The sequence below is a fragment of the Condylura cristata genome, unplaced genomic scaffold (genome assembly GCF_000260355.1).
Source record: "Condylura cristata isolate star-nosed mole 26May11 unplaced genomic scaffold, ConCri1.0 scaffold00031, whole genome shotgun sequence".
NCBI lineage: Eukaryota > Metazoa > Chordata > Mammalia > Eulipotyphla > Talpidae > Condylura > Condylura cristata.
This window is the reverse complement of record NW_004567132.1, coordinates 10,195,975-10,222,382: the sequence shown is the minus strand read 5'-3', so window position 1 is coordinate 10,222,382 and position 26,408 is coordinate 10,195,975. Positions and strand designations below refer to the sequence as shown.

Here is a 26,408-nt window from a genome sequence, read left to right as displayed (position 1 = left end):
AACCTTTGGATTATTTTCTACTGGTGGAAATGAGAGGTGTGCTGTTCACTCACTATATCCTAAAGTTTTATTTCTTAAAGATTTATTTGTGCATACAGAACTGGGGTACAGGCCAGAGGCCCAGGGGCGGCGAGAGGCTTCACCAGAGACAGAGTGGAGAGCAGAACAGGCAGATTGACGAAGTACACTGCTGAGGGGAGCAGCGGGCGGGTCAGGAGAGGTCTGCCAGCCATGTGGTCACCTCTGGGGCAGGCGGGAATCGAACTCATGCGGAAGTGGCTTTAGCTTCTCAGTGCTGTGCTTTAACCTGCTGCGCCACCAGGGAGGGCCCAACTATATCCTAAAGTTTTAATTTAGAGGATGTGGGCTGTGGAGAAAACATGGGGATTTGGGATTGACAGATCAAATTCCAGCTCTGCACTCTGTTGCTTGTTGATACAGTGTCATAACTAAGATTGCCTGGGTCTCTCGTCTCTCTTCTGTGATAGGGGAACATATTTCTATTTTGGGGTGTCATGAGAGCTTCAGAAGTTGCATGCATATATGAGGGGCCTAAGCAGATGTAAGTGCCCCCTCTAGTTCTGAGAATGACCCCAGAATTAACCCCAGTGCCACAAGAAAGTGGGTGGAGGCCCACAGTTTATATCAGAATGCCACCTGCCGCAGGAACAATGCCCTTTGAGGTGAGGATTGTGCTCCTCCTGAGTGGAGAATTAACAGTTCCTCCCTACTTTGAGTACGGCCCAGCTGTTAGGGCTTCTCAGCAGATATAACTAAGCTGTCTGAGATACTTAAGCCTCAAAACAAAGGCTTTTCTGTATAGGAAATAGGCTGTTCTCAGCAAGATGCTCATGTCACTTAATACCCTGGTGGGTAAAGGGGAAGTCAGGGAAATGCATCCTGGTAATGGTTAACAGTCATCTCCCTTCTGGATGTGAGACACCAGAGCAGCCTCTCGTGTTCAATCTGTTTGCCAAGTGCCTGGTTGTTACTGCAGCTCTCGAGTCATCCTTGTTTGCAGGGGTAATTCAGGGAAGCCTGGCTGGGACCAGAGTCTCAGAGAGGCAGGTAATTAGACAGGAAGGGGCGGGGGCCACAGGCAGGCTTGAGCAGAGACCCCGCTGTGGCTGTTTTCTTCATACTTACTCCTGACCTCCACCTGCACCTTTTAGTTTTCTGGAGCATTGATTCTCAAACTTTGGTATGTATTTTAATTACCTGGAGATCTCTGAAATCCAGACAAATTAGAAAATAAAAAAAATTTAAATCTTCCAGGCAACTCAGGCATGCATAAGGTTGAAAACCAGTGTCCTAGTTGAGTTGAAAGATAAAAACGTGGTATGGTTACTTAGCTGACTTGATTTTATATGGCCACTTAAGTCTTATCCGAGTTAACCTGGGTTAGAGGTGTCACCCTTAGGGCCAAAGGTCGTTTGTCTGTGTAGATGCACGTGTGTGTTCTCAATGAAGCACTTTAACATTCACAAAGGTTAAGAGAATAGATGTGGGCTGGCTCCATGTACTCATCACCCAGCCAGTATTCATTTTCTTCACCACACACAATTTTTTCTGGGGGATAGAGTAGGATATTTTCACACAAATCCCAGGCATCATTTTATTCATAAACACTGCAGTGTATATATCCCTAAGAGAGAAGGATGTTATAAAAATAACCATAACTGCATTGTTGCACCTGAGAATTTACTGTAATTTTGCAGTCTCATCTAATGTGAAATTCATGTTTCATTTTCTCCAGTTTGCCTCACAAATGCTTTCTATATTTGCTTAGTTCCAGTTGGGGTTCAAACAAATACAATTCATTTTCGATAGTTTGACTTTAACTGCAGGGTAATTAAGCCATCGTGTTGTGTATACATGTGGACGTAGTGATGCACGTGCGTGCTTTGCAGATTGGTCTCTCCTACTTACCCTGCCTAGTCCTGGCAAGACCCTGAACTATCTCAGAAGAAATGTTCTTGAAGCCCCAGCCAGAACCATCTCTGTACAGTTTTGCTTCTGCCTGAAGGCATGTTCCCTCTGGTATACCCAGAACCTTCAGCATGGTTTTGGAAAGAGTGTATGAGACAGCTCGTTGGACAGCTTAGTTTCCTGCTACTGTGCTGGAGCAACGACTGGGAAGAAGGGCTGAAACAAACTGTTGGAGTCCTCTGGATTCTGCCGAGGGGTCCTGCTTTTGGGGATTCATCTAGGTAGGACTTGTGCTCTGATGGAGGGCCCAGCCCACACAGTTTTAACCCAAGGGTTGTTTGGCTTTGCTTTTTGCTGGACTTCTCTCTGCTCAGGGCCAGGTGATGACCAGGGAAAATTAGCAGTGGTGAGATAGTCCTCTGTTAGCTAGCACCAGGCACTGCTTTGACAAAGTGTCTCCCCTCTGTGAGATATAGTGCTGTTAGAATTTTTTAAGGGATCAGATATCTGAATGGCCTGTAACATGAATGGGTGATGAAGCTTTGGAGGGATAGTGAGGATTATTAGGATGGAGAATGAGGAACACAATTCATTGAACTCTCCTTCCACAAATAGTACCTACTACATATACATCATCCATAGTGCATATAAATTTCTTTTTGTAAACACACTTTTTTTTTTCTTTAGAAGGAGTCTGTCCTGATTTCAGATGTGTTTACTATTATCAAGTTTTATTCTTTCTCTGTATTATGATCAGGAATTTACAGAGTCATAAACAAGGTTTACTAGTAAGTCCTGCCCTAAGTCAGTAGGTTCTTGGAATCTGCAGCCTACTTTCAGGGACTGATAAGGCCATTCCATTTGACTCAGGCAGAGATCATTCCTTTCTTGTTATAATGAACCGACTTTGTGGAAAACAATGGTGGGGATCTGCTGTGTAAAGGCAACTCTAATGGATGAGGTTATTCATCACAGAATTGTTTTCAGTAGCAAGAGGCTTGGGAAAACCTAAATGTTCATTAATAAAGGACTGATTGATAAACCATGGTACACTCCACTAGTGGAATATTGTACAAATATAAAAAGGGAGCGGGCTGTCTATATTCCAATATGAAAAGATCTCCAAAAGATAAAAAGGAAGTCCAGAACATGTGAACACCGGCTCCCTTGTATTTGCATAAACCCTGGAAGGATACAAGGTAGTTACTATTTGCTTGTTGGATGGGAGAAGGAACAAGGCAGATGGAATGTGGTGGGAGTATACCTTTTTATATTTCAATATGTGAATCATGGATGTGTTGCCTATGCAGAACAATAAGCTAAATTAAAAAAAGAATAAACACTTTATACTTAGTGTGAATAGATTGATGACTTATAATCTGTTTCATAAGCTTCTGACCTCTGCTTAACTGTACTTAAAACATCCAATAATCTGCTATGAAAGGGGCTTGTGAGGTTATCACCAGCCCATGGAATGGGCACCGACTTCTTCCTATGCCACTCAGCAGCAATGAGTACCGTAAGTATTTGGTTCTCTTGTGAAGCCCATGGGCTTCCCCCTTCCTTACCCTGAAGGGACTGGCTGGCTGCCCGCGTCGCCAGCCCTGGCACTTGGCCACCGCCCTGCCAGGCATGACCGGAGGATCTGCGGCAGGGTGGTGGCTTCCCCTCCCAGCCTTGCTGCTCGCTGCGCCGCCGTCTTTTGCTGATAATGCTGGCATCCTGTGCACCATATTGTCTGTGTGTTTGTATTTATTTCCAGCTTCTGCTTGGTAGCAAAATCCCTTTGAGCTGTACTTGGTCCCACCCTACAAGCTTGGAATGTTCAAATGTTAAGACTTGCTCTTCACATTCTTAGTGTCAGGGACTATTCCTCCAGGGCTCTCAAGAAACAACAGCGTGAAATCCATGGACACTTTTCTCCCTAGTTGAGTGGAGAAAGAGACAGAGAAAGAATCTTTGGGGGAGACTTGAAACAGAACACATGTGAGTGAACCTTGTGTTTAAAAGTGTTTTGAAAGACGAAATTCAAGGACACTCAAGACCTTGGTTCTGCTACAAATGTACATTTTATATTTTATTCCAGCTTGTACATTTGGGCATAGTCTTTGGCTTTTAGTCTGTCACATACTTGGAGCCCACATGCATTGTCCATTTTACCCCACTGTTGCCCCAGCCATCTGCTGGTTTTGTAAAACTTGAAGCCTCTTTGTAAATAGCAATTAAATGAAACTTAAATCCCAATTTGGGGAAGAATATGCTGGGGTTTTTTTGGTGGGTGTGTGTGTGTGTGTGTGTGTGTGTGTGTGTGTGTGTGTGTGCGCGCGCGCGCGCGCGCGCGCTAGAGTACCAAGTGAAGTAGTTAGGTGGCATTTTTGGTCCATGTTGAAAGATGAATTTTTGAACATCAGAATCATATCAAGGATCGATCCACTGTGTCAGTGGATCAGGAGAAACACATGGATTGTGGGTCCCCAAATGGATTGTGGGGTAACTCTAGGGGCTGTATTCATTGAGAGGAGGAGCCTCTGTTCTCTTTAAATGGACTCAGACACTCCTCTCTGCTGAGTGGGTGGTGGTGACTTTGGAAGGGTAACGATATAAGGTGACCCCCACCAAAGTACCCCATTGCTAGTGCAAGTACTTGATCAGGTTCTTTGAATTCACCAGCCCATGCACTCCCTCCCCCCCCCCCACAAGTTTTATTCTGACCACTTGGGGAGGTTACTTAGAGGGGAAATACTTGAAAACAAGTCAGTCTCACCAGCCATGCCTCCCCTACATAGAATTTAGGTGAAGCAGGAAGAAGTAGTTAGTTGGTGATAGTCAGTGATAATCTGAAAGTTTGCAATCTATTGACCAGTGAGCCTTAATCAGGTCTACTCACCCACTTCTAAATTTCTGAAAAAGAAAAAGTTTATGGCAGATTCAGAAACAATTTTCAGAGCAATGTGTATCTTTGGCTGCCCTTCTGATGATTTACTTAACCTGGCACCTAGAATTGTGCTGGGAAATATTCTGGATAATGTCACCTACTCTTGTTCTCTAAGTGACTGCTTTTCAGAAGCAAAATGTAGTTCGGGAATTTTAGGGATGATTTGGTTTTAGCTAGGTAGTTAATTCTTAGTAAGGAACAATGAACTAGAGTCATGTTCTGGGCCCCATTTGGCTTCTAACAATAAAATTTAAACAAGGAATTTGCCTGCTGCCATTTGTTTTCTCATCTACCAAATGTGGTTACTGTAGAACTAAGGTACCTAAGGTTCGTTTCAGAATTCTGGCTGCTCTTTTTTGTTCTTGTTGTTGCTGTTTGTTTTTTTGTTGTTTTTAACGTAATACCTAAGGTCTGTTTGGGGTGAAGCCCATACATTTATTTGCACCTTTGGGATGCTGAAGCAGAGCAGCAAGAAAACCCTGCACATAATTTTTTTTAATCAGAAAAGAATAAGTATTATTTCCCACTTTTTTAATGGGATCCAGACATTGGCAAAGAATATATTAAATTAGCAAGCACACATTGTATAATTAAAGGTGCTGTTAGAGGACTGGGGGGTCACCCTGAGACCCCCAAACTGTATACTCTAAAGGGGTTTTGCCACCCACCACATAAAGCAGAATTAAAAGGTGACAGAATTTTAACATGTTAATGTGCACAGAGTGAGAAGAGAAGATAATAGTTTCCCCAGTGAAACAACCAAAGTCACCTATCCCCTTGTGGCTAAGTGCCCAACTGAACAGGGTTGGCGCCATACAGCCACTGAGGCCTAGAAGCTTGCTACAAGTCCTCCACATGCTGCCTCCAGGTCCCTTCAGCTTTTCCCCCAGAGGATTCCTCTCCCCACTCACCTTTTCAGGTAGGGCAGGGAACCTGGCTCCTCTGCTTTTAATTGACATTACTTGCTAACAATTGCTTTCTGTAACAATGCCTACTAGACTCTGAATTCTACTGCCTCGATGTCACTTCAGGTGACTGTTTTTCTTTGCATTTCTTATGTCTTCTACCATTTTTTGTAATGAAGGAAAAAACTGGGCATGTAAATTTTGCTACCTCCTGCCCTTCACTCTCTTCCTTTTTGTAATCTTCATTTCTACTCCCTATTTAAGTCAATAAAGTTAATCTGTGTTCTGTGAATGAATGGCGGAAAGAAACTCATTCTCCCAACAGTTTATGCCAGATGCTCAGCTACAAAAGTCATAAAGTTGCAACCTTCTCTCTAGAATCTCAAGTCCAATGACAAAGGTGAGGTGCAGGTCAGAACAAACTGTGTAATGTGTAATATGGTTGCTAAGACTGTTTCTCTGTTTCAAGCCTTTAGGATAAAAGTCCTGTGAAAGTGTCAGGCCCAGTGCCTGCATATGAAACAGGCATGGTATTGTCAATTAATATTGTTTGTAAAGAAAACTTAGGTCAAGCTTTTTAGATTTTTAAAGCCAGAGGTGCAGGGACGGTGAGAAGATCCACCAGAGACAGAGTGGGGAGCAGAACAGGCAGATGGACGAAGTACACTGCTGAGGGGAGCAGAGGGTGAGACAGGAGAGGCCCCTCTGCTACATGGATCACCTCTGGGGCAGGGATCGAACTCATGCTGAAGCAGCCGAGGCCAGCTTCATAGTGCTGTGCTCCAACCCTCTGTCCCACAAGGGAGGACCCTAAATGTGAACCCTTTTAGACTGGTGTTTTGGTTAAAATGGTCTGTCAGTCATGGTTAGGAACATATATTCCTCCTAATCCCGCAGTCTTGACCCAGCAGCATTGTCCAACTCTTTGCTGTTCTTTTTCTCTTTGCCTACTGATATATCTATATATTTTTAAAGATTTATTTATTCATACAAAACTGGGGTACAGGCCAGAGGCATAGGGGCGGTGAGAGGCTTCACCAGAGACAGAGCGGGGAACAGAACGGGCAGATGGACGAAGTACACTGCTGAGGGGAGCAGCGGGCAGGTCAGGAGAGGTCTGCTGCGTCAAGTGGATCACCTCCAGGGCCAAGTGGATCACCTCCAGGGCCGGGGATCGAACTTGCTCTGAAGCAGCTGCGGCTCGCTTGCAGTGCTGCGCCTTAACCCAGTGTGCCACCAGGGAGGGCCTGCCTACTTACATTATGAGGTAGTTTTCTCATTTAGCTATTAGCAGTCCATTCCTTCCAGAATTTTGGAGCTTCAGGGACTGACCTGAATGTCCTAAATTTTTCTATACATGGAAACTGAGGCACAGGGAAGTTTCATGACTGGCCACAAAGTTATATAATTAGTGACAAAGCCAGTCCCAAGCTACACCCACCAAACAATGAATTTGCAGGATTTTCCAACCCTAATAATGCGTACTGTTCACACAGATGAATGATTAAAGAGTTCTCAGAAGAAAACACCATTTCCACAGCTGAACATCTATCTGTATAGCCACCTGCCAGACAGGTGGCTTCCTTGTGAAATGTTTGCTTAGTTAGGAAGCTTCCATTGTCTCGGGAAAGTTTTTTTGTGACCACATCAGGATGAGTGGTAGAATTCTTTTCTGAAGATTGTGCCTAGATTTGTATGGCCTTTTCAAAGCTTTCGGTGTAATTCTGGTGTGAAGTTAAGGAACCAGTAGTGTGGACTTAGCTAGACTGATGGTGATTTGGATCTGGGCTGTGAGCCTTCTGAAACTAGTGCACTTAGAGAATAGGCCACCCTAACCCTGAGCAGACTTTAGGCAGGTACCCAACTGTTCAGCTGTGCAGATACTAAATCCATTACATGGTCATGGCTGGGGCATAAGATTCCACCCCTAGATCTGGGTGTGGTTTCTCTCAGCCTCCCAGGTCTCTGCAGCTAGGCCTTGCCCTGTTGTCCAGTTTTGAAAGGGGAAACTGGTCTTCTCATTGGCACCTGGCCTCCAACTTAACATTGTATCCTGAGCATACTCTATTACCTTTTCCTTGCCATTCCAGACCTTCATTCCTTCTATCATGTGTTCCCACTACCTTATCTGTGAGAAACCAGACTGATCCACAAGCTGTTGGGAGATCCTTACATCATAGGTCTCTTAATTCTTAAAAAATATGGTTAGCTTAAGTAAGTGCCCATATGAATTTAATTACTGCAGGTCTTCTGGCTCTAGCTGATCATCCCCAAATTAACATAATCTTTGGAGAGGGCCTTATTTTTACCCCTGTGCTAGCCAGCTGCACTTTAAGAACATGACCAAAAAGTGACATGGCTTTGAGTGAAATTTGTCACTATGCGTATCATCGCTGAAATCCCTTTTCAGTAGATAACAGTAGAAAAGAATTTTTTTTTTTAAGATTCATTTATTCATACAGAACTGGGGTACAGGCCAGAGGTGCAGGGGTGGTGAGAGGATTCACCAGAGACAGAGTGGGGAGCAGAACGGGCAGATTGACTGAAATAAAATGCTGAGGGGAGCAGCAGGTGAGATAGGAGAGGTTTGATGCACCATGTGGGTCAGCTCCTGGGGCCAGGGGCTGAACTTAACACTGAAGCAGCTGTGACTCGCTTGAAGTGCTGCTCTTTAACACATTGCGCCACCAGGGAGGGCCAAACCTGCCCCTTCTTTGCCCAGCCCACCCTTTGTTTACTTCAGTGCTTGCTGTTGAATTACTTCCCAATGATGTTGATGTTTACAGTTTAGGCAAAAAGTGACTGGCAGAAAGACATGGTGTATCTAAGTACACCCTATATTCAGTCTCTGTCTGAACAGCTGGCTAACACCTCCCTTCCTCCCCCTTAAAAAAAAAAATAACTGAAGCAGTTAGAATGGTTTCTTTTGTTCAGATTTCCTCTCCAACAGCCCCAGGAGTCCCTTCACCTGCATTATCCATTAATGCTATGGCTTCATTTTCCCCAAATAAACAGTCTTTCCTGCCAAAAAAAATAGGCAGCAGGAGTGGACACAGAGATGTGTCTTGGGACCGGCGTTCGGGGTGTGTTCATTTTTCTGGGTTGACTCTCAGTCTCCTTATTGGGCTCTTGTCTGTAGCATTGCAGCCGCAGTTCTGAAGATCCTTTGCTGCTGGGATAGAAATCCTGCATGTGGCTGTCCAGCCCTTTGAAAGCATCCTTCATTTCTGTTTGCTCAGTTTCCTGAATGCCTCCTCCAGATCATCTTTCACCTCTTGATTCAAGCTCTGGGGACACTCTGTGGTTTCGACATAATGCACAGATGTGACTTGGGGGGAGGGGAGCCTCTGCTGTGGACTCACACATCAGCTGGGGTCACTGGACTCTGAAATGGAGGCCGTCCTCTCTGAGTGGGAAGGTCAGGAAAGGAAGAGAGGCGGAAAAACTGACAGGCAACCAACCTCAGGCTGTGCAGATTTTCCCACCGGTCATGAGACGGAGTCCATGGACTGTGGTTTTGCTCTTTAAGGAAAGTGGGAGCTACAGCCCACGTAGCTCAGATCACCATAAATAATGCTTGCGTGCCTCATTCTAAAGTGAGACAGTAAGCAGACCAAGGGGCCACCAGCCCAAGCTTATACCAGGAAAAGACAGACCTCTGTCTTTATCCACAGAAATGTTCATCATGTGGGACCAACAGACTTCTGCAAAGGTCTAGCTGGTCACTGCTTTGAACTTTGGGGACCATATGGTTCTGTGGCAGCTGCTCACCTCTTCTTTTGCTCCAAAGCAGCCATAGATGGTAGGTAAACAGATGAGTGTGGTACTGGCCATCATTTGCCCACCCCTTCATAGCCTCCATTCATAAAACTGCAACTCTTGCATAATTACAGCATGTTCTGTATTTGGCAAGGCCCTATGTTAAATACCTGTGAATGATCACATTTACCTCATTGCAGACGATCCTGTGAGGTTATTAGTTGTATCATTCCCATTTTACAGGCTAAAGGAAGAGGCTTGACGAAGTTAAACAATGTAAGACTCAGGCTGCACTGTGAACCCAGGCAGCTGGCCTGCAGGCCGCACTCCGGATCCCTGTGAGCAGCGCCACCCACAGTGCCCACACCACGGACGGCCACACTCGCTTAGCCAGAATCTGGACTCAGCCAAAGACCACATTAATAGATAATTACCAAAACCCTGGTACCAATTAATACCTGCTAGGAATTTGAACAATTAGAGTCCCGTAGTCAGTTGTAAGAAACCGGAAGCCATTTTCTGCTCCGTTCGTGACTAGTTTGGCTTAAAACCCAGGAATCGGCGCTAAGTGATGAAAAAAATACATAAATTCACGGGTAGCACCAAGGCCAAAGACTCTGAGGCTGGTTTCTGGGTTCTGAGATTCATCGCTCTGAAAAGGGTGAACTGGAACAAGCAACCACTCTCCTGTGGTTCCCCCAAAGCCAGCTGCCTCTTCCAGAAACACCCACACTGGTGTGAGCTGTGAACTCACACACAGGAGCTGGCTGCCTGGGTTTGGCCACAGCGGTGTAGTCAGGGGCCGTGGTGGTTGCTGACCTACCCGATGGCCCTAAGCATTTTGGTCTGCCAAATAGAAATGTCTTGTAGAGATGGTGGAAATCAAGTTTGGGGCGGGGTGGGGGGAGATTAGGCCGGTAGTCTGCTGTTGTAATAAGCGAAGTGTGTTCTAAGGAATACTTCCCAATTAAAGATCAGGAAAAAAGTAGCCCATGTCATACCACTTAAAAGTTTCCCAAAGTGTTTTCTTCAGTACTGAGGGAGGTGGTCTCTGTGGTCACTTAAATTTGTGAAATGCAAGACTAAACAAACATAAACATAGCACGTTGTTTTCCCAATATGTTTGTTTGGGTTTTTGTTTTGGTTTGGTTTTGGAGCATTTTATAAAATTGTAGGGAACACCCTTTGAGAAGCCCTAACTCAGTGACATTTTCCACTGTGAACATTTTGGTAAGTTTCTTTAGGGGCCAAGATATTTTAAAATGTGAAGATAACAGCCGTGAAAACTGTGGTGAACATTTTTGTTCATTTTTGTGATAGAGCTTTTGTGTTTGTGAGCGTAGATTTAACTTTATTTGAAATGCCTCCTACTTAAGAAAAGTTGTAAGAATAGTGCATCGGACTCTGCTATACCTAGTTTCCCTTTTGTGGACAATATTTGCTCTTTCCTCATTTCTTCTCTGTATGTGTGTACCCATTATTGCTATTATTTTTTGTGTTTTTAATCAATGAAGGCAGACTTATACATTCTCTTAAGGAACTGTGGACTTCTGGAAAGTAATTTTGCAAACTCAAATTAGGGCTACACATTTATTTAAATCCCCCCATTTCAACCTTTGTGTTAAGGTAAACCGTGCTTTGCAAGTGTATCAAAGAAATATTGTTAAATTGGGAGGGAACATTTTGATAATTTTGTAGCTTGCAGTCCTCCTGAGAAGGAACCTGTAGAACCAAGGAACGCTTCAGCTCAGGCCTGTCCACAACCCCTGAAAGTTGAGATCAAGAAGTTGTCATTTGATGTGTGGGAACCATTGCCAGTATTTACAGCCACTTTGCAGCCCTACTGCGAGGGCAGTGTTGGACATGAGAATTAGACATGGCTGCTGGCGGAAGTGGGGTCTCCAGCGTGGTTTCCTCCAGCAGGTTCTGGGCTTTCATAGGGGTTCTGTGAAGGCATTTTTGCAACTTATCAGCATCAGCACTTTTAAAATGCCATATAGTTTCAGCAGTTTCATTTAACATACATTGGAGTGTCCATTATCTGTTGTGTGTTTTTTTTGCCCCATGAAATCAAAGCTCTCTTCCTCCTCCTCATGATTTAAGTAACCCAATTTGAACATAAAGCAAATCGCATAAACACTGCCATCTCACAAAGAGATTTGTTGATGTAAGGGGACTGTGGATGTGACTTACATAACCTCTCGGGAGCGTTTCCAAAACCATATAAGGAAGCTGGAAATAATCACCTCTCTTTTACAATGTCAACATTGAGCCCACGAAGGAGGCAAGAGTTTGTTGTCCTCAAGGAAAGTAGAAGAAACTGACACCAGTCAGTCTCGAAGACAGGAGAGGACAGGCACAAAGCCGTCTCTGTGACCTTAGGACACGTGTACCAGACCTTCACACCGGAAGCTCCCACACCCACCGGGCCACAGGGCAGCTTGTGGATGGCACCCTGCTCACACCAATGGTAGGCTTCTACCTGTCTGGAAAAATGCCTCATTTGGGTATAAATTAGAAGACCTTGGGACTAAAAACATTTTTTAATTAAGAAAAGTTTCATTGCAAGAAAATAATTTTTAAAGATTTATTTATGCATACAGAGCAGGGGTACAGGCCAGAGGTGCAGGGATGGTGAGAGGATTCACCAGAGACAGAGACAGAGGGGGGAGCAGAATAGTACACTGCTGAGGAGCACAGCGGATGGGTCAGGAGAGGTCTCTGCGCCATGTGGGTCACTTCCTGGATGGGGCTCGAACTCATGCTCAGGTGGCTTTAGCTTCTCAGTGCTGTGCTTTAACTCACCGCTGCACCACCAGGGAGGGCCCTCCTAGTAAAAACTTTAAGTCATAGTCAAAGGAGAGGATAATGCAGCCAGTCCTCACATATTCACCACACAGATTAAGTTACCAAGATTTTGTGACATTACCCCCACACCTTTTCAGCTATCATGCTTTATAACACAGCCCAAATAGATCATTTCAACTCTGACTTCAGTGTGCCTCTGTAAAGAGTAGACATTTTTTAGAAACACACCATACAATCGTATCAAAATTCAAGGTACCAAAAAATTTTTTTTTGATAAGGGGATTGACTTTATTTATTTATTTTATTTTTATATTAGTTTATTTTTACATCATTTTGTGCCTTTTTTCATCTCAGTAGTAATCCTCTGGGCTTCCCACCACCAATTCACCTGTGTGTCATCATAGCATAGAGCATAGTCCTGTGCTCTTTTCAAGGGACCAAAATTTTAACATGTATTTAGTAAACCCCAGCAAGTAGGTAATCTTACAACCTAAGAATCTGCAAGGACCATGATTATAACTATTTCATCGCTTAAAAGAGGAGGTCTCCTTAACACTGAACTCTGAACAAAATGATTTTGGTTTGGGGATGGGTCATTTGAACAATTTACACTTATGGTTTCTACGGCCTGTTAGCTTCCTAGGCATTTTAGAGTATCATCAGTGATTGATAATCATAACTTACAAGAATTTTTTAAACAATATTTTAATTGGAAAAAGCATCTGTCAGCTGTCAGGCTTCCAGCTTCCACTTTTGAGAAGCAGGATGTTGAATGTGAGTAATGACACAACAGGCCTATAAAATGCCGACTAACCCTCGGATGACTCATCCAGTACGATGCAGTATATTTGTCAAGGAGACTGAATCATATATGGGGGAAACCACTTCTCAAGCAGCCAGCTGGTTCTGAGGTCCGCAAGAGACAATCCATTTTTATCAGAAGCATTATAGTAGCAATAATGCTGATACCCAGCACTTGGGCTGTACAATGTAGAGGAAATGGCATCGCCTGGCAGGTATGTGCTGACTGTTTACATGAGCTTTATTTTCTCCTTCTGCCTAGCCTTTCTGGAATTCATTTTTGATATATTTTAAAGAAGAATAAAATTATTTTGATTGTAAAGAACTGAAGAGTGTGTGTGTGTGTGTGTGTGTGTGTGTGTGTGTGTGTGTGTGTGTGTGTGTGTGTGTTGTGCACACCTTCATGTATAAGGACAGATAGACACCCACTGGTCTTTCGATGAATACAGAGCTTTTGTTCACATATTTCTCTAAAAACAAATTTCTCCTTAGATACATAGAAAGAAATGGCCTGAACCCCATCCTTTTTATTAGGCTCTGAGTTTAAAAGATGCTGCTTAGGAAACAGTTTGCAGAGGTGGTATACCTTTTGGGTGGGTAGATTAAAAAAATAAATAAGCAGAGGTGAGCTAAAGAGGGTAGCTCATGACAACTATTATATTTAAAATGTTGGGGTTCCCCCCAACATTATGCTTCCCCCCCCAATGTTATGCTTCTCCCCCTCCCCACTCCAGGATACATGATTTAATGCAGTTAAGCTAATTCCCCTACCGAATGAATATATCTAATTTTTGCAAATCATAATTTGCTGTTGCTGAATTCATGCATTAACTTTTTCTAGGTGGGAGAAGGGTTGGTGGGGATTTGGTGACAACATTTAATTATAGCTTTCACATGATCTGAGGGATTGTTCTGCATAATTGGGAGACTGTGTCTGCCTGTCTGACCCTCTCTCTTCACTCACTAAATTTAAACAATGAATGTCTGACTAGTTAAGGCACATATCTTGTTTATTTGAGTATATTAAACATTCCTCTGTGTGTTGACACTCCATTCAGTATCTCCTCATATTTTTAAAAAATGCTTTCTGAGCCCTCCTGGTTAGGGACAGATGCTGTAGTTGGTTAATAGCAGCACTATTTATGCTCTCCTGGTCTGTCTGTCCAGAATGACAGGGGCAGGCCCCATAACACAATTGTTCTCAGATTTGCCTGAGATTCAGCATTTGAGGAACAAGCTCCTTGCATGATGGTAAATCACTAGGAGACCCTTAAACAGGGCTGGAATCACCAAATGGAAAAACAGGCAGTCTGTTTCTCTTTCCCTTTCTTGTAAAGCCTACAGTAATGTCTTTCTTGTTTTCACTGAGACATGTGAGTTTTTAACTATGGGGAATGCATTATATTTAATTATTTAAATGCACTCAAATGCAGGTAATATAGAAAGTCATCACAAAGGGAGTTTGGTTTGTTTCTGTTTGTTTTGTAGAAAAGGGGTGCACTTTTTTTTTTTTTTTAGAATGGCCAATTTGTTTTTGGAGACAGGACTATATCCAAATTTCATTAATTTTGCATTCTATAAATGAAAGCCACCTGTTATTGCTGTAACATTGCTAATTATGGTAGAGGACAATAATGAGGAAGAACAGTATTTGAAATATGTGGGGGTTTTGCTAAGAATTTTCCTGCCCACATCTGTAGTGCTTATTTTTATATGTGTATACATGCCTGTATAGTACATATTTAAGAATAGCATCTAGTGATATTAAAAAATACTTCAGTTTCAATGTGAAGGTCCTTTTTATTTCTTCTCATTAATAATTTTTGAGTTGTACAAGAAAGGCGACCTGAAAAATGTTAGCTGCAGTAGAATATATGGTGGAGGATTCTTGGGACTTTGGTGACTGTGTTCATACTCGTAGAGGCATGAACCTGAAAGTTTGAAACATTCAGTGTTGCTAACCAGTGACACCGCAGTAAGCGTACATTTTTAAAAACGTTCACTTGAGCAAGATCCCCAGTTTTGCAAAGGTGAATGGGCATCTCTGACAGCCTTGGTAGAGACCACCCTCAGCTCAGGGTTCACTTTCTTACATCACCAGAAGAACATGAATTAAAGGCAGAATAACAAATTTTCTCTGATTTTACTGAAATCTGGATTCCATTAGATCATCTCTTCCCTCTTACCAGGCGTACAGAAAATGATTACAGGCAGGTAATAAGAAAACAGTTCCTTGAACATCTTTGACTTAAGGACATTTTCTGTGAAAATGCCTTGTTTTCCTGTGATTGATGTAGCTGAGACTAAGCCAGGTCCTGTCCACATTATTTCAGGGTAGCTTAGATTTCTTGTAGCTTTGGTTACTTTACAAGCTCTGGGTATATTGATCTTTGGGACTTGAGCAGTGGTAATCGGCCCTGGGGCCGTGGCCAGTCTCCTCAGAGGACCCATCGTAGTTAAGCACCGTGGACCACCAGTGCGGAATGGCTACGTGGTTGTTAGACGCCTTTCCCCTTTGAAGGGAAAGGGATTCAGAGGCACTGCCGGTTCCGAGGGTCTCATGTCATTCAACTTGGACATGATCAATAGACAGTGAGTGAGATACAGCCGATGTTCAGTATGTGCAGGGTAGTGTTAAGTTAGAAAATGCTTGCAATGCAGGCCCCACCCTGTCCTTCTTTTAATTCCTTCTTCTATGGGGATTCATTGTTATTGATGATAGATTCCTCCTGGGTTTTCTTTTATGCATAGATTTACTGAAGCCCATAATCCAGAGCCACTAATTGCCCTGTGTAGAAGCAACTTTCAGCTATTCCCCTCTGGTGCTTTAGAACCTAACCCTTCTTGGATGGGAATCAAGAAAGAACTGACCTACTAAAAATTCATTTGATAGTTTGGTGGCCATGATTTCTGAGCCAAGTAGAGTGACACAACCTTAGACAAAGAATTTTTTTTTTTTTTTGACTCTTCTACCTTGGTGGGGGAGTCGCAGTCAGTGAGAGCTGTTGAATCTTCAAAGATTAGAACATCTAAGTCTTTAGTGGGACAGATTAATAGCCATCATGAACGCTTTCCCCCAACTTGAGATTTGAAGACCTCTCCATGTTTTTTTTTTAACATCTATTAAAATTGTATCCTAATGACATAGACTATAATTAATTTAGATTTAATGAAAAAATTTAAAATCACTATGTTGGTCATCTGTCAACATTTAAAAACGCTTGATTTTAGAGACCTGTTTCATGTGTCTGTAATCTATTGATGATTTATGGGAGTGTGGCTATAGCTAGTCCCCATGGAGGACTGAACCTCTCCACTGCCTGTAGCCCATTCTTCTGTTACACTGTCCTCTGCATATCTGGGGTTTATGGTTATTCTGCCTCTATACAGGCTAGACGTAATAGCACTTATAGGTAATTCTTATATTATCCAAAACACCAGTTTTCCTGGGTAGCTTAGAAAAGCTAGAGTACAACACAAAACTTTCTTAGGGTCATAACCCCTATTGTTAAGGACATGCAAAGGGGTGGATGACTACTATCTTGTCCAACCAGTGTGAACTTTTATTGCTCCTGAGCAATCTTCATGTATAAGTTTGCTCACAGCTCGTTTTCATTGACATCTGTGCCCAGATCGTTTTAGGGTGTAAGTAGGACAGCTTTGGAAGCCATGCCTATTCCCATTTGGGTTCTTAATCACCAATGTTTCCTCATGACTAATAATCACCATAGAGAAAGCAAATGCTTCAGAACCAACGCTGGCTTGTCAGCCTTTCAGAGGTTTTTGGTTTATGTGATTAGTCTCTCTTCCTTGCCATATTCTCGTCTTCATAGACTTCAGTGGGTAGAGAACCATAACAAGAAACTATCTACTTTCCGGATCTCAACCCAAGAGATGACTTTTAGTTTTTAGTATTAATTCATGCAGTTGTGAAAGATTTTCATATTGGAGCTGGCCAAGCTGGGTTTGGCGAGCTCTGTGTGTGTGTGTGTGTTTTAACACATGTTCCTTGTATCCATCCATTGGAAGGAGATGGGTTGCTTGTCTTGCTCCAGCTCCTTGGGGCCTGCTGTTCAGCAGGGCCTCTTGAATTCCATTAAATAGAGAGCAGACAGCATGTGTCACAAAGACTGCTTGGGAAGGGCGAAGAGCAAAATTAGTGTCTGTGGGTGGGCATGTGTTCTCATCACACCGCCAAAGATCTGCAGTGTGCAAAATCTGGTAGGAACTTGTTCCAAAGAAAAATAAATTAGCCCCCCATTTTTTTATTTGATTGCTTTAGAAATAGTAAAAAACATCTCTAATTCCATGTTGAAGAAATGAACTATTAGAAAATCCTTGTGTTGTATTTTTTTTTAAGTAACTTTAAAAGCCGAAGTTACAATAGAAGACATAAAAAGGGACTAAACAAAAAATGTTTTCAGGGATACTGGCATTTAGATTGTAAACATGGTACATGTTCTATTAGAATATAATTGGCTAACAATTATGGAGAGTCTATTCTGCTTAACTTCTGTTTTTCTTTGAAATAATTTTGTGAGACCAATTACAAAGGAGATGCTAATGTTTTCATATATGTAATTTGCCTTATACCCAAGGAGAAAACACATAAGCAGCATTTGAGGCAGCTTTTCCTTTTATAGTTATCTTGAGGTCTTGCAAGTTCCTTGTTCCTCATAGTATGGAAGACATTTCTTAAAGAGTGGTTACGATGTCTGTATTTTGCACAATGGACATATGCTTCTTGATATTAGAGGGACATTTGTGTTGTTATAATAGTGATAGTGTTTACTTCTTAAGGACTAAAAAAATGTTCTCTGTAGTCCAAGGCCAAAATTTCTAATTTTGGATCCTTCTTGAGTAGACCTATTTCAAGGGATTTGTCGTATTTGTTTCTGAAATTGTCTCTTTTTATTGTTGCAAAAATCACACAACAGAAAAGTTAACCATTTAACCATCTAAGTGTACAGCATTGATGTTAACTACATATACGTTGTTATGCAATCAACCTCTAGAACTTTTTCATTTGGCAAAACTGAAACTATAGCTATTAGACAACTTCCCGTTTCCCTGCACTCCCCCACCCTTCACCACCACTGCTCTTCTGCATCTATGAGTCTGACTACTGTAGGCGGTAGACTTTTAAGTGCACTCGTGCAATATTTGTCTTTTTGTGACTTTTTTGCTTAGCACAATAGTCTCAAGATCCTTCCATGTTGTAGTAAATGGCAGGATTTCTTTTTTTTTTTTATGGTTGAAGAATATGGTATTCTATGTAAATAGCACATTTTCTTTATCCATGCATCCCTTCATAGATAACTCAAGTTGTTTCTACCTCTGGGCTATTGTGAATAATGCCAGGTTGAACATGGGTGTGCGATTAACTGCCTTTGATACGGGAGCTGACTCTGACCTTCAGTAAATGGTAGGGTTAATTCCCTGTGTGCAAAGACACAAGGAAAAATGCAAGCCTGTCATATCCCCTTCTGTTCATCTGGCCTTTTCTGTTTATGCAAGAACTTCCATCTATGGAGCCATTACTCGTTGCGGGAAGTTGCTGGGTGCTCAGGGTGCCAGGGATCGTGGCTTTCCTAGAGGTGAGCTTGGTCCTGGGAGGTGTGTGTGAAGCACAGTGATGAATGGAGTGGGCTGTGGGTTTTTCCTCATGACCATACTAAGTGGCAGCCTGCAGGGACAGTGCGGCTTCAGGGCAGGGTAACAGCATCTCTTTGGCCTTTACACACTGCCACCTTGACAGTAAAGGTCCCTGGTGGGAGAAGTTGGTCACTGCCATGTGGTTGTGCTTCCTTGAAAGTATCAGCTACCATGGAGTGCATGCTCTAATGCTCGGGTTAGCTTCCTGGTACAAGTGTCCTGGCGATAGCCAAGAAAGCCCTAACTCAACCATAGTCTCCAGTGGTCTAAATTATCTGTGAAGGTCATGTGTGTGTCTTGAAATCAAACACCTTCTAGTCCTTCCCCAAGCTGGCACAGTTTACTGTGTGGGCACTAACTTTAAAATTCCTTGGAAGTTCCTTTCAAAAGCAGGCTAGAATATTACAATAAGGAAAACAGTATTTTAAGTGTTGTGTTACACTGAGCAAGCCTGGTGTAGTCAGTTGGTTTACATACTCTTTGCCACCCAGTTCTTTTATGGCAGCAAAGTCACTTAATGGAAGTCTATGTGCCTGTTTTGTAATAACTCAGAAGGAAATTGCCCTCCTAAGTCAAATCTTGTTCCTCCGGGTAGTCAAGAATCTGCTATTGCATGATTATCTTGTGAGCACAAAGCTTGCCCTGTTGCTTCCGTTTTAATTATCCAGTAGGCATTGCCACCATAAAAGAAAAGAACAATTTCCAGAGATCTGTTGTTCTGAGTCTTCAACCATGGCATTGATATTGTTGCCATTGTTACATTTGCATTGAAACCAGTGATACTGAGTTTGGTTTGCTTAAGTGCAAACCAACCATACCCGCCTTGGTTTTGTCTGTTAACTAGCTTGCTTCCGTTAAAAGTTCCCTAATTGGCCCTCCCTGTTGGCGCAGCGGGTTAAAGCACAGCACTGTGAATCTAAAGCCACTTCCGCATGAGTTCGATCCCTGCCTGCCCCGGAGGTGACCACATGACACGGCATACCTCTCCTGACCCGCCCGCTGCTCCCCTCAGCAGTGTACTTCGTTGATCTGCCTGTTCTGCCCCTCACTCTGTCTCTGGTGAATCCTCTCACTGCCCCTGCAACTCTCGCCTGTACCCCAGTTCTGTATGAGTAAATAAATCTTTTAAAAAAAAAAAAAGATTCCCTAATTGGATTTGATCAGAGGTTGGCTCCTTGTAATTTATTAAGGACTGGTGGTGACAAATTCTCATGACCCCAAAATGGAAAAACCTAGATGCAGAGTTTTAGAATTCCTGTTGCTGGCCCTTTCTCACCCACCCCACACCCGCATAGAAAAATTCTTGGCCAGACCCAGCAGAGTCCAATAAAACTGGCCTTTCCTACCGGTGTTGCTGTTAAGGAGACTGTCAGATGGGCAGTAAAAACCATTTGGAAATGCAACTGCCATATCAGGAATTGACTAGGCTTTCATGAACTGGATTGGGAATTGTACTGCTCACTGTTTTCTGTTCCCTGGGGGGAAAACACCCCAGTTTGAACAACGGATTTACAAGAAAACTTTTGGACCAGAACTCATTTGTCAAGTTAAACAGCCAGGACCTAATGTAAAATTTGAAGTGCAGAGTTGCTTCATCAAAAGGTCTGCAATAAATGTTTCTTCCCATGTTTAAGTTAAGCACTTGCTGCTATTATTACCTTTTCCTGACCCCCTTCTCTCCGAATGTAGTGAAGACTGGCGTTGGAGCATCTGTTCTGGAGCAAACTGGTGAGGCATATGGGATAACTTCTTTGGGAGGAAGGGCCCATCCCTCTTGTCTTCTTTGCCTGTATTTGCCCCATAAATATGTCTGGGGATTTCCTTCCATGTGAGTGTATAAACCCAGCTAGATGGCTAGGTTCTACCTATTTTATTCAAAGGTGCTTATTAAACTTTTTGAACCTCATTTTTCATCACTTTCTTGCTATTTCAAAATACTTTAAACCAGTTTCACCCCTGGGAACTTCAGTTGCACAATAACACTTGGACTGAGAAAATATCTGTTCTTTTGTCGTGGTTTCAGGCCTTTATGGGGGTTTTTTTCCCTCTCCAATTTGAACGCTGTTTTCTATTTTACTATTGAAAGTTTTCTTACCTGCTTTTGTAGAATATTTGGGTGGCCTGTGCTTGGTAAGTCCTCTGGCACAGCTAAAGCACTTTAAGGCTATGTTTATTTTAAGTTGGCCCACACTTGAAAGGGGGCCTGAAAAATTTGGCTTCTGCCTCTCGTTTTATATATCAAGAAACTGAATGAAGCTTGGTAGTAGTCTGGGGTATCTCTCCTAGGAGTGAGGGGATGTGCAACAGAGGGGCGAGTCTGCTAACGATGGTACCAGTTATACCAATGGATCCAAAAAGCTCTGTTGGTGTGAAACTTTGTTAAGATGAATAAGACTTCCCAGCCCCACCCCCAGCTCTGTTGTTTATTTCATGTGGTTGTATTATTACTGATACATCTTCATTTTTCTTTATGATTCCTTTGACAATCGGTTGCCTATCCAGTAAATTTTAAGAGGCCAATAAGAATAAATTGCTCTTATATCCTCTAGATCACCTAGCCACAACACAGGCCCCTTTTAGAACAAAGTTGGCAGGCGGAGGAAGGAGGGGCAGGGGTTTGAAAGAGACTGGATCTCTCTTTCATCTGTCTCTGTTGCCAGTGACTTTAAAGAGGGCCCTTCTCCAACCTGGATTTTAATTTTTCCATCTAAGTGAAGGGTTTAGAGTAGATGGTTTTACGGTTCTTTTTAGCATACAGGGTGTGGAACTAGTTTGGATGGTTCTCCCCTGTTCCTTCTTGAAGATCCAAACACTGCTTCAGGCCCACCTCTATGCCAGTCTTTCCTGGGGAGGGAAAAATACCTCGCCTGTGCTTTATTTGCTTCTTTGTTTTTTGTTATCTGCTGAGAGAGGTGGCATCTCTGGGAGAAAGAACATCTAAATTAATTGGTAACAATGACCACCTGCATGGAACTCATGCCCAATGGCTCTGTTTTGGCAATAAGAAGGGAAGCTCTTAAAATCCAGTCAGCCTCCTGCGAGCATGGCTTGCTGACCCTTTCCCCCTTGTGGGTTGAGTTAGCATCTCCTTTTGTTTGAGAACAGGTCTTAACATTAGTTTCCCTTTTTGTACATTGCATGCTTTCTCTTTTCAGGTGTAGTCCCTGCAAAACTCCCACTACCAATTCACCCATCCACCATCACCATAGTCCATTGTGTGAGAACACGCTCCCTCCCCTGTTTTGATCCCTTTACCCTGCAAAAGGTCTCTGATTAATAGTTGCCTGCTAATTTTGTTTTTGATTTATAATTTTTTTTTTCCTGGCCCCTTGGTTCCCCTACATTCCTCCTGTAAGTGAAACCATCCAGTATTTTTCTGTTTACTTCTGGCTTTTTTCACTGATCATAATCCCTTCCAGCTCCATCCATGTTGCCGTGAATGGCATGTGTTTGTCTTTTTGATTGCTGAATAGTATTCCAGTGTGTGTGTATGTGATACCTCTCATATCTTCTTGACAATAAGTGAAAATAGGTCTTATTTAGGACTGGCTTATAAAGGATTTTGCAGGTTTAGAATTTGGTATTAACTTAGTTTGCTAAAGTAATTTCCTAACCTTTTGACCATGGTTTGCTTTGGGGGTGTGAAGGCTGATTGGTGACAGGAAAAAAATGGAAATGTGTCCTAGATCATGTAAGAAATAACGAGACTTTTCAGTACCATTATTTGCATCTTCTAGGTTTAGTCTTTATCTCCATTTAGAATATAATGCTATAATTTTTTTCTCTTCCTCCTTATAAAAGTCTTCAAATGTTGAGAAAAGTTGAAAGAACTGTACTGTCAACACCCACCAACTCTGTTGTAGAACTATTTTACTGTTAGTGCATTTTCACACATATCTGTCCATCCATCTCTCTGTCTTTCTATCCAAGATATCATTTGTTTTTTAAATTTAAATTGCAGATAGGATCATTCTTCTCCCTAAACTTTTCAGCCTGTGGATCTTAAGTGCTCTCTTCCTTTGTTTCCTCCAGTTGAGTGAGAAAGCGAAAATATTCAGAGAAAGCCAAGCACAGAAGTTCAAGGGCTATAACTTAAAGACCTGAATTGAAGATTATTAACTTTAAACAACTCCCTCTGCCATTTGAGTTGAAAAGTACCAATTTTTCTATTATATGCATTCTTTTATGTGGTGAGAGTTAATTTTGTTTAGTAATCTTAACATTTCCATGAGCTGGCCTTTGGGGTTTAAATGTGGGATAGTAAATACCATTTTAGGAATGGTGTGTAAAACAGAGGGAAAGTCAAAGAAAATTATTGCTTTCGGAGTAAAAAGTAGAAGAAGAAGAAAGGGCTCTTCAGGGGTGGGTTATTTTGTTTGTTTTAAGTTGGTAATCCTTTGATCTTGATTAATTATGAACTCCACTGAACTCCAGGCTCAGCAAAGCAGCAGACGATAAAAGCAAAATCATAAACCTAGACTCAGACTTTGGCCTCTTGCCTCCCAGGCTTCCTTCTTTCCCTGCCTCCCACTGTGTAATCACCCCGAAACTCAACCCTTTAGGACAGAACCACTTCTGTCTGTAAGGAACATCCCCCACCCATTTTTTTCAGGTAGCTTAATCATGTCAAAGTCACTGTCCATGTTTTTGTAATTTCTGATAAAAACTCAGAAATCGCCAGTAGATGCATTGAATGTAATGAACTGTATGATTAAAAACTAAAATCCTACCATGAGCCTCCCAGGTGGCACAAAGGGGTAAGTCTCGGCGCACAGCCACTGTGACAAGATTTTGATCCCCAGCCAGGAAGGTGACCCACATGGCACAACAGACCTCTCCTGTCTCACCTACTACTCCCTACTGACCCACATGGTACTACAGACCTCTCCTGTCCCACCTACTACTCCCCACAGCAATGTATTTCAGTCAGTCTGCCTGTTCTGCTCCTCACTGTCTCTGGTGAATCCTCTTACTCCCACCTCTCCCATACACACACCTCTGGTGTACACCCCAGCTCTTACATGCATGTATAAATAAAATAAATCTTTTCTTTTTTTTAAATCTTACAATTATTCCTTAAAATGTTTCAGTTGCTCTTAAAATTTAGAGAACATGTGTATAATGCTTTGATAGAATTAAAACACAAATATACATCTCCTGCTGCTTTAGTAACTGTCAGCAGTAGTTAGGATTCCTAGATATATGGGTAGAATGAACAAGGAGTGGAAACTGATTGGGATATCTCCGGTTGTATTTGAAAACCTTGTCTGATATACATCCTTTGAAAGGAAGAATCTAGGTCTGAATCATACCTCTCATGCTAGTTCAACCCTCATCTGTGACGGGGTGGAGAGTCATTTGATGCTTGGTTGGAAAAGAAAAAAATCTTTGTAGACTTGTGATTTTTTTTTTTTTTAATTTTAGAGTTTTATTTACTTTTAAATTTAAGGATCTTGTTGTTGGAGGCTATTAGTTTAATTTCCTAGACCCAGTGTTTTAAACTAACAAACAACTGAAAATGTATTCCAGAGTCTACTGGTAAAGCAATTACCCACTGTAGAGATAAGCATGAGCATACAGAGGTCTATCTGGTTGACCAGGAAGTCCGTCTAGAACTTAAGGGACCCATTCAGGTAATCTCTAGTTGTCTATAGCCCCAGTGTGAGGAATTTAGAATTCCTTCTATTAGAAATAAGGTGAGAGCAAATTTTCAAATTTCAAGAAAAAATTATTACTTTCTTTCCTGGTTGTGCACCAGGAATATAACAGACCCTTAAGTCTGCCCTGTGTTTAAGACTTTCTTCAGCCAGGTCTTTCTTCTAGCTGTGTGTGTTACTCACCTCAAGAGCCACTTGCTCAGGAAAGTTACCAAAAGGCCATTTAAAAAAAAACTGTGTCTTAGATGCAACTTCTAAAATTGCCATTTTGGGTGCTGAATCTTAGATTTAGTTCAGCAAATATTTCATTTCCTAGGTTTGAAGCTGCCCAGTGTTAAGGCTCTGGATTGTACTTTAGTAAGAAAGTTCTGATGCCTTTAACTTTGTTGTGCCCAGTGATAAGTGACCCATCCTCATGGATTTTTATATACTTAGTATTTTTGTGGTTTCTAAACTTATGTACCAAATTTAAATGTTGCTAGGAAAAGGCTTTGCTTAAAAAAAAAAACTGTAGCTCTGTTCTAAAGACATTTGATATATTAAATACATGAAGTGGAAAGATTTTGCATAAAATAAAAAGATATTTGTAAAAAAAAAAAGTAAAAAAAAAAAAAACATTGAGACCAATCTAAGCCAGCTAAACCACCCTTTTCCTGTTAAAGGTTTATGCTTATTCAAACTACTGATGATATAAACTTGGAGGTTAATTTAAAAATTGCATGTTAAATACAGCACAGCAGAGTGAGTCTACTAGGTCTTTGTCAGCCTTGCTGAAAAGGAAATCCCAAAGCCGGTGGTTCTGAGATGATTTCCAGTGTGCCTGGGCACTGCCATGTATGTTGCCACTTTCTAGAATGATTCCTAGAATTGAGGCTCTCAATAAAGGGGTGGTGGAACGTATCTGCAGATGCTCTGACCCTGGACCCTGGGTTTCTCTAGAACACTGGACCTGTTGGTTGCTACTCCAAAGGCTGCAGGGGTGTCAGAGGACCCTTAGTGCTTCTTGTATTTCCTCAAGTACTTCTTTAAGCCTCTGGACAGCTTACGGGTTTAATTTCCAACTCTGATCTTTGTGCCCTTGTGTTTTTGCTTCATTGCCTCTCCCTGGTCATTATGGGTCACAGGACACAGCAGCAAAGAAAGAGGGCCATAGCAGGGAACAGCACAGCGCCCAGATGCTCATGTGTCTCTATCCCATGTTTGAGAGAATGTGCCAGAGTGTATAGTGCATGTATCTAGTTCTTGTGACCTCAGAGTATAAGGTAGCACTGGGGCAATGAGAGAATGTCTCTGTTTACAGCACGTTGGAATCTAAAGGAAGATGTTGTGAAAGCACGTAGCATGCTAAGTCAGCACCTTATTTTAAACAAGGTGTGGGCCTTTATTTTGAATCATAGAAATCACAAACTAAAACAGGAGTTCATAGCAATTAGTCTGCAGGAGTATCTTTGTTATAAAATTTCAATTTCAATAAGGAAGCAAACACGTTAGAGGTCCGTGTCAACCTGCTGGTATTGGTTCTAAAGAATGTATTATAAATCATTAAATTTAGTCATCATTCTTATTTCAAACCTCTATCGAGCTGTCAGTGTCTTTCATGGTAAGAGAGAAAGTGACCTCTGCTAATGTGTATGCTAGAAAATGGTGTGTGGGTGAGTAGGTCTGTTTATGTGCTGCAGTGTAGCTAGGTAGCATCAACAAAAAGATGCCGGGCTTACACGTGCCATGAGGGATGAGAATGGGCATGCCCCACCTCCCCTGGGTGGGGGTGGAACTTGGACGCACAGCCCTGGTGACCTTGCTGCACATTAGCACTTACGGGCTTGTCGTGCAAGACAAAATCAGGGGCTACTGAAACATATCCTAGTGTCTTCATTCAAAGGTCTGAGGAGGAAAACCTATTCCTCCACCCTCTGGGGCTCCCATGACATTAGCAGGACCTCTGGGGTTTTTCAGCCT

General features: G+C 42.2%; 1 protein-coding gene across 2 annotated transcripts in view; it reads left to right on the top strand.

The window, feature by feature from the left end:
* The window catches only part of SPRED2 (sprouty-related, EVH1 domain containing 2), a 107,600-nt gene that overhangs the window by 46,133 nt on the left and 35,059 nt on the right, over nt 1–26,408 (top strand). Inside the window, exon 1 of one of the 2 annotated variants that reach the window (XM_004691461.2) lies at nt 13,272–13,352. The exons of the other annotated variant lie outside the window; for it this stretch is intronic. Coding sequence (XP_004691518.1) covers nt 13,336–13,352 — 17 coding nt within the window. The 5' untranslated portion in view covers nt 13,272–13,335. Of the gene's footprint in view, nt 1–13,271; nt 13,353–26,408 lie in introns of those variants that run through there. 2 annotated transcript variants of the gene reach the window in all.